The sequence below is a fragment of the Chaetodon auriga genome, chromosome 8 (assembly GCF_051107435.1).
Source record: "Chaetodon auriga isolate fChaAug3 chromosome 8, fChaAug3.hap1, whole genome shotgun sequence".
In the NCBI taxonomy this organism is placed as follows: domain Eukaryota; kingdom Metazoa; phylum Chordata; class Actinopteri; order Chaetodontiformes; family Chaetodontidae; genus Chaetodon; species Chaetodon auriga.
Genome location: NC_135081.1, coordinates 18,049,369 through 18,058,427, shown reverse-complemented (window position 1 = coordinate 18,058,427; position 9,059 = coordinate 18,049,369). Strand labels below are relative to the sequence as shown.

The 9,059-nt window shown below is 41.7% G+C and overlaps 1 protein-coding gene across 1 annotated transcript; it reads left to right on the top strand.

Moving 5' to 3' along the window:
* Window positions 1-5,153: 5,153 nt before the first annotated feature.
* Window positions 5,154-8,993, top strand: kcnj20 (potassium inwardly rectifying channel subfamily J member 20). The gene is given in 4 exon segments (XM_076736743.1): window positions 5,154-5,641; window positions 5,643-5,804; window positions 8,712-8,896; window positions 8,899-8,993. Coding segments are annotated over 4 exon segments (930 nt in total).
* Window positions 8,994-9,059: the final 66 nt, after the last annotated feature.

The following is a 9,059-nucleotide window of genomic DNA, read 5'->3' as shown; positions in this document are numbered from 1 at the left end:
CTCCCACTCCTCCACAGCCCACAAAATGCTTCGGATTGAATTATAACAGTCCACTTAAAAGCTCCGAGCTTTTCAAACCATCTATAATGTTTAGAAACAGGCCAAGATGTGTTTTACATTCCTATGAATTGCTTTTGGCTCAACACGAGGCTGGATGATCTGATGTGAAAGAAGTTCTCACACATTAAAAAGCAGCAAAGAGAGTTTACCCGTTACTATTTTGCTTGTCAGAAAACACACGGGGCCTATTTTAGCCTGGGAGATGTTTTCATCAGCTGAGGAGCGTCTCAAAAATCAGATCTTTTTTTTTTTTTTCACGACCATCCATGCTTTTACATCATCTTGGCTAGATTATTGTAATTCGTCGTATTTAGGGTTAAGAAAATATACATGCTGGGATTTTAACAAAGAGAAATAAAAGGACATTTCAGACCTGTTTCAGCCTCTAAGTTTTATTAACTTACATTATTATTGGTTATTTCATTCCGTGTTATTGGTGCAGCCTGTTATTGAATTTTCCTGAAATGTTGATCGTGGTTGGTCAGTATGCAGGTATTTTATGGTCCATTGAAGGTCAGGTGTGCAAATGAGGCCTGGTTGCTGAAACCGAGCAACAAGCTGTCACTCTGAGCAGCCATGCTCATAATTATGCATAAGTTTGTTACTAAATTTAAAATAAGTGAGTAATATAAGATGTTTCCCCACCTCTCATGAATGGGCAACTTAGCAATAGAGACCAAAACCAGGCTTGCTGTACCAGGCTGCAAACATGTTTATTTCTGCTGTTAATATTTTAATATGGGGGTCTATGGGGACTGACTCTCCTTAGAAATGAGCTTGTGGTGGTGGTGGTCATTCAAGGAATTGCGGTTTTTGGCATTTGGGTGCTGGCTTCATTTTTTAGCCTTGAAGGTTGCTGCTTGGTTTTTAACCAGCCCCTGGTCTAAAGTTTTATTTATTATTTATTATTACTGCAAACTGTCACAGTGATCTCATCAGAAATGAGCACTGGTTTGTATTGTTTGAATACGCCAGTCAATAAATGACATTTCCTTTTTTACTGGCATGTTCACGCCGCCCACTTTACACTTGAAGTTTGTTCATCATGACAGAAACAGCTGCATGAAGTCACTTCTTGTTCGGGAGGAATCGTTCTAAAGTTTTAGAGAATCAAGCTGATGATTTCATATCAACAGCTTAGAAACACAAACCATAAGCAACTGACAGAGACAGTCAGAGTGAGATAACATTTAATGTTTGCTCAGGCCAAATCCAGTTAAACATCCAGTAACAGGAAAACTCATCCACTTGGGAGTCAGGAAGGGAGTCATCTGTCTGTGGGTCAGACAGTGGGCAAGATGGGCAGAATTAAGACGACAAAAACAAAAGCTGAAAAACTTGGCAGATAAAGACCTGACAATCTGGCAAAGTGTGGGTGGAAATGGGCTGGTGAGCCAAACGAAGGAAACTGGGGACAGGTAGACGAGTGGGTGGGGAGTCTAGCAAATGTGCTCTTGACTTTCATTATGGCAGAACTAAAGATATCTCAGTGTCTGCTGCTCTAAGCATCACAGCAGTGCAATACTAAATCGCTGGAGTACCCCTTTAATTAAAGACACTGAACTTTGGGGCAGGACATTAGAATGATTGCCTGGTTGAAAGCTTAGGTGTCATTGTTATGACTATTAAAGTATATAAAAATCAGTTTTTTTTTTATGTAAATTCATGTCAGAACAGATTCAAAGTGTCAGTAATTCAATAAATATGGTTTATCACCCATCCCTACTCTCTAACCCTCCATCTGATGAATGACAGCTAGAGGTCACATGGAGCTACGGGAAAAAAAAGAAAAGTGAAATAAGAAGAAAAATCTAATATTTTTGGTTTGATCCCCAGTTTCTGACTTTGAGCACAACAAAGCTGTCAGTTTGAGCCAAACTCTGGGGTTTCCAATAATATTAAATGCCTGTGTAATACTAGTCTCATTGTCAAGATTTCCCTCTTCCCTTTCTGAGTCACCTCACCACATCAGCATCATAAGTTTGTCTCTATAACGATAGTTTAAACTTGACTAAATTTGGTTATGAAGAGGAAGCATTAGCGGAGCAGGGGGTTGAGTATGCAGGCCAAGGATGAAAGCCAGCAAAAATAATGCATGTCAGTGCAGCATCATCAGGTTTTCGACACAGAGATGACATCAATAAATGTGACCAAACACACCACCAAAGTTGGGAAACAAAAGCAGGCCATTGAAGTCCATGCAATACACTTCCATTTGTATTATCAGTGAATATAGTACATGTAAAAGAACATGTCCTTTGCGATTTGAAAATTGTTGCACTTCCTGCATAGACTGAGACTCTTCTGGCTGACACTAATTAAGTAAATTAAAGTATGCCTGAAGCAAACAATAATGAGGATTACGATTTTGTCCCAAAGGCTGACTAAAATAATTCAGAAGTGAAGTGTCTGAATCATCGTAACACTGATATTTCAGAGAATTCGAGCTTGCAAAACAGTGGACCATAGGGTGCAGTGACCTCAACCATGTCGTAATGACTATTGGACAGTGAGTTGGTGATTAATGTGCTGACCACAGGAACTAGCTCAGTCATTCTTCACCACTTTAGGAGGTGTCTTTCATTTTGACCTTGGGGCCTCCCGCCCATACTCAGCACAGATGTTCCTGGACACCGCGCCTACCACTTGGTTATGGCGTAACATGTATGCTTTTCCTGCCAGCGTCATATATCCTGCTACTATGTGCTCAACTGAACAGCCTGCACCTGGGGGGCTGTCTGGTGTGGTGGACCCCTGCCTCTGTTGATCTTATACTGATTTTTTATTCGTAACTGAGGAATAAGATAGAATATGTAATGGATATCATGGCCTTGTTCAGGTGCCTTTTTTGACATGTTAAGTGTCAAATCAGAGTCAGTTACAGTGTATGCTTTCCAAGTTGGAAAATTTAAATAGCCTTATCACTCTGTCCTGTGTAGGTATTCTGGATGAGAGGAGCAGCTGAGTCTACTCTACTCTGCAGGAAACAGTGGAGGTTCTGCTGAGGCAGCAGGATTGTGGGGCTGATCTCCAGCTGGAGAGGATATCTCATAGTGTTGCTCGTGTTTCGTGTCTGGTATGGAATGATGGGATGCGCTGGCACTGCTCTCAGGTTAGCTTATCTCAGATTTACTCTGGAATTCTTTTTTTTGTTTGTTTGTTTTTCCCTAAAAACACATTTCCATTTTTAGCAAGTGAAGCTATAAAACTAATTCCTCTTGTCTAGTCTTTCATGTGTCTATGAGTTTTTAAGGGCTTTTAACAAGACTGAGTTCATTTTAAGGAGCTAAGGGCTCTTCCTGCCAAGTGTTATATAACCTATCTGACGATCTTCTTTCATGTCCTCAGGTCTTGATTCAGTGGAAGATCCTTGGAAACCAAATAATCATCCCCCACTCTGCTGCTTGTGTTTATTGCCTTTGAATTTCTGTAATGTATCCTGATGCAAGAAGAGACTCCAACTTTGAGTCCAGAAGGTCCCCTGGATCCATTGGGACAACACTGAGCATAGGAGTCATGGGGACCCTGTCAACCAAAATCTGTCATGGTTGTCCATTCCACACCTTTCGGAGAGGAAATTCAGTGTGAGAGCTACTTAATAAACGTAAGGCAGTGATTTAAGATTTTCCAGGAGTGTTCATTTTTCTGTGCAGTCTGCAAAGCTGCTGAGGCCTGTAAAATGGAAACTGAAATGGTTAAGGACTTCTTGTCCAAGCTGGCTTAAAAGATTAAATTGAATGACCTCGGAAAACAATCTCACTAGCAGTGGAAAACAGCTGAGAAAAAAGGACAACTTTGCTGAACTTTAAAGTGCACTCAAATTCAGTGTTTTGGAAGAGAAAGTAACATTCCTCTCTCCTTTCCTTTTCACAGATTCCCCCTTCCTCCTCTAGACATCATGCCAGGGACTTTTCCTGATCTTGAACTCTTCAGGCTATGCCTTTGAAAAGTTTACAGGACTTGAAAATGCAGACCAGCAGACAGAATGAAATAAACAAAGGAAATGTATTAAACAAATGTCTTTAACATAAGGGGCTCTCTCAATGAGTGGAAATGAAACAAACACAGTTGGAGGGGTAGAGGCAGAGCGAGACACCGGACGTGGCTGGAAGGCACTGACAGAGAGAAAACATTTAAGAGAGAGTCAGAAAAGCAAAGACAAAATCCAACATAAGCGCAGTTCTGAGATTAACTGGAAAAACTCTTCGCAATGTTGTCTCGGTAATACTGACACAGAGGAAACCATTTGACACGGGAGGGATCAGGATGAACTGGCAACCAGCGGTGAAGAATGCCAGACTTAAGCCCCGTTTACACGTACACGGATATGTTGAAAAACGGAGACATTTCGCTTCGTTTGTGCCCTTCGTTTACAGGCAAACAGAGAATTCGCCTCTGAAAACGATTCTTTCTAAAAACTCCGGCCAGAGTGGAGATTTTGGAAATTGGAGATTTTTGGAAAACTTCTATGTTTACATTTTCATTTGGCTATGGTGATCATGGATGCATTCAGAGTAGCAGTCGCATTTATGTTGGTGCAAACCCTTTTCGTATGTTTGCATTTGCAAATACAGCTGCTCTATTATATCGAGGAGCAGAGATGAATGAGTGCAATTTTGCAGCCCCCCCCCCCCCCCCCCAACACGAAGAGCCAGTCCGCGTCACATACATGTTTTAGTGTAAACACAAAGTTTTCTGAAAACGGACATGTGTGCACGCTGTTATTTTTGAAAACGGTGAGGGTGAAATGTCCGTTTAGGAAAATATAGCCGGCTACATGTAAACGTAGTGTTAAATACTGCAGGTCTGATGAGCCTGATGTGCAGCAGGTCATTAGGCGGGAGCCAGCAAAGAGAGTAGGAGGCCACGCTCAGCCGCAGACAGACAGACAAATAACAGGAAGGGAAGAGAGGAAAAACAAAACACTAGGGACACCAACAGCCAGGCGACGTCATAAAAGTACAACAGATTTTCCCTATCAGGGCAACTTTTGCTTGCCTCCACCATCCACACTCGGTCTCACAGATACAGAGCAAGCCTTTTTGCATTGCTGCTCAGTGAGAGAGCCAGCAGTGTTTCACACCACCCTCACCATGCCCTCAGTGTGCCAAACATGCAGCACCCACCCCCTTCACGTCATTAATAACAGTCCTCTACGCAGCACCCCACTCTCACCTACACCCGGCAACACATCCAGTCCTGCTAGAGAGATGGAGAGGCCAAGGCTCGGAGTAAGTGCAACCAAACCCCCACCCTTCCTCCAGAAACCTGAGACCACTTTCTTGTGCCACATTTCTGAGAGGGGCCGCTTCCTGTCTGACATTTTTGCCTCTTTTGTGGACCTCCAGTACAGCTGGTTACTTTTTCTTTTCATGATGTGTTACATCACCACAAGGTTCTTGTTTGCTGGTCTCTATTTCTTGAATGCTTCCTTCCGAGCTGACCTTGAACAAGAACGATCCCTCAGTACCCCTGAAGGCTGACTCATGGAGCAAAGGCCCTGCTAGTTAGGTGTAGATTTCTTCATCTCAGCTCTACTTTTCTCAGTGGAGGCACAGCACACCATTGATTACGGATCTCCCATATTAGCGTGTGCTGCTGGTTATGATGCAGTGCATTGTTGGGTCCATGATAGATGCCCTCATGGTGGGTTGTGTGTTTGTGAAAATACACTGACCTAAGAAGCAGGCTGAGACACTTCTTTTCAGCCATACTTCATATATATTCAACATGAAGCTTTCAGGGTCTCCCAACATTTTTCTTACTTTACTTGGTATGTAGCCAGACAAATACTTTTGGTTTTGCATTGTTCTAGTTTTACACTTCCACCTCCACGCTTGTATTTATGGTAAACATCAAACATTTTGTTTGGGACTTCCTTTAGTGGTTGGTTCACAATTCACTTTAGTTCACTTTGTGGTCTACAGATTATACAGAACACCAGAACAGGGAAAATTCCAAATCCCCCTCACTGTTTTGGCTGAAACATCTCAAACATCTTGGAAAAAACCTGAGGAAGTAAAACTAAAACTGTTGGTGGGGCTGAAAGAAAAAAAAAACTTTTTGTAATTTCATTATTGAAATCTACTGTTGTGACTTCAATCATTTGCCATCTACATTGGCCATTTACTGCTTATTAATATGTACATTTGGAAATATGTTTATATAAGAGACATGGCTGCTCCTCAGTTTAGTCAGGATATAAACCAATGTTCCCAGTCTTTAGTTGCTCCTGTCCCACCTTGTTTAAAATGTGTTGCTGCATCAAATTCAGAATAAGCAGATATTTACAAGAATCAATCACATTGATGAGGTAAAGCATTAGATATACTGAAGTGTTTTTAATTAAGCGTTTGTCAAAATTTTCACATTCTGTATTATTTATGTTATACACAGCATCCCAACTTCCTGTATTCCGTGGAGTATGAGAGTCTTGTATTTATTGAATTGTCCTTAAGGTTACTGTAATCCTGACAAATTAAATCTAAATGTCTGAAGGCTGAAGGCAGAAAACTCACGAACATTTTTTGACAAACAGGAAATTAAATGACTTTTACTCAGCTGGCAGTTGAATTATTGCACATGTCGGTCAGATTATTATTATTATGAGGTAATTATGAGATAAGCAGCCACTGACAGGGGTGAAATAAGTTAAGAAGGCCCAGTAAGTCCATTCACTCAGAGTTACTGACCCTCTGATGGAGGACTTAAAAAGTCTGATGGACACAGGCAGGAATGACTTCCTGTGTTGTTCTGTGGTGCATCTGGGAGGAATGAATCTTGCAGTGAATGAACTCCTCTGTTCTGTTCCCTCCAGCAAGTCAGGGAATGGGTGGGAAACATTGTCCAGAATGACACTTAACTTGGACCGCATCCTCCTCGCTGACACTGCCGCCAGAGAGTCCAGCTAATATTGACTGTTCATCCATGGAAAAATGTTCCCATGCACACATTCTGACAATCATTTGGAAAATAAGTGATTGGGTGCAGTGTTTAATTCATGTGTGGGTCAATACAGTTCAGAAGGGAAATCTATGTTTGGTTTAACAACAGTTATTTGTTAGGGAACTTTGTGTTTGGTTGTTATGTGGGTATGAAAGATAAAGAGGAAGTGGTTGATTTTGGTGAGTGAGTCACATTTTTTTAAGGAACATTTTGTGACGAGGGGGGCTTGGGATCCGAGTGCAGAACCACCACGACACAGATATAACTGATATCAACTTTAATTTCAGACTTGGCAGGTCCACATAAGCAGCAACAATACAGTGTCTCTAGTGATGCACAGTGAATCAAACAGCAAGCAGTCACAGGCAGACAAAGACTCAGGAAGTGCTGAAAACCAAGTTTATGAGTCTCTCTTTGGTGCGGCAACCACCAAACAGTTCAGCAACAGGAGATCAGTCAGAGTCAGACAAAGAGTGAGTGTGACAGAGCAGCTTAAATACTGCAGTGATTTCTATGAGCCTCAGGTGTGTGATCAGGTAGGCGTGGCTGAGTGTGAGAAAAGTGCTGATGCACATGTGATTGTAACATGGTGGGTTTGTTTTTGGGTTCACCGCCAGGACAAGGCTTGCTCATAAAGTCCTTTCACGCCTCCATTAGAAGTCGAAAAAAAAAAATAAAATAAATCAACGTCATGATTCCAGTTCCTCACAAACAAACATTTCTGAGGTAGTGAATTTCACCAAACAGGATAGCTAAGGTTTGTGAAGAAATTTACTGAGTAAAATGTGTAGTTCCTTGAAATATGTTATTGAAATCTTGTGAGACAGAATGTGGTAACTTATCAGATCAGAAAACCTTCCTGCAAAACTTCACGTAACAAAACAGAATTTCACACAGCTTGTCAGACAAAGAAAGCATATCTGCCCTCCACCTCAAGTTCCTGCCGCAGCCTTATTTCTGTGGAAGTGCAGCTGAACTGCAGCCCTCTAATAGTATCACAATGATGTCATTTTCAGTTTGTCAAATGCCTCTGTTTTATCATCATGTTGTTGTGATTTTTTTAATGTCTTTAATGTTCAAAGTTGTAACATTGGCACATCAGTGCCACTGCAATGGGAACAGGAGTTGACACAAAAACATCAACAACAACAAAGGGATCCAATGCAATAGCCATGCAGGTGACAGAAACACAAGAGGAAAAGTTCAATCTTTTTAAAGCCTGTCAGAGAGACGACAGAGCCCCGGATGCGAAATGAGAAACATTAACAAAGTTTTCTTTTTGCAGATGATGATGTTCTTGTCCACAACAAAAAGCTCTTTAGTTCACTATCCATAAGTTTTCATATTATCATCCAAAAGTTTGCACATTGAGGGGTCAAAGAGGAAGATGTTTACACTTTTTTAAAAAGGCCTTAACTAAAGGTTAGTATAGTGCAGCCTTGTCACCAAGAAATTCTGTTCATATACTGCTAATCTGTTTTCTTTATGACTTTATGTTTTGAAAGAAACACAGTTGCTATCTGGTATTGCAAGACGGCGCACTGCAGGGAAAACTAATAAAACAGTGAATGTCAGTAAAAGTTTTCTATTCCATTCACCCTTCTAAGCAGAAAATGAGAGCTCATCCCTGATTGAGTGGTAGACTGTTCCAAGTGTGGAGATTCAAACACATAGTGACATCATGTGGGAAACGACGTGTACTTCAGTTTCACACACGACAGAATCAGCATGAACAGCCTCCTCCATCTCATCATTGTATACACGGGGATGATGTGTCGAGCCAAAACATCCTATATTGAAACAGAGATTGTGTGGGGCGCTCGCTTCCAACCCCGCCTGACATTGGAGAAGCGCTCGCTCAGAGTAGACCTGCGTCGGTGCCACGCCACCTATCGGTACCGCTGCCCAACTGCAGCGCCAGCCAGGTGCACCTGTTAATGGCTCTGGCAGATTTTAAGCTCCAGCTTTCTGTAGGAGAGAGTGTCTGAGGGCAATGGCAGTGAAGGGACTGCAGAAAAAAGCATTGACAGGTCACAGGAGGAGAAGCACAGGTG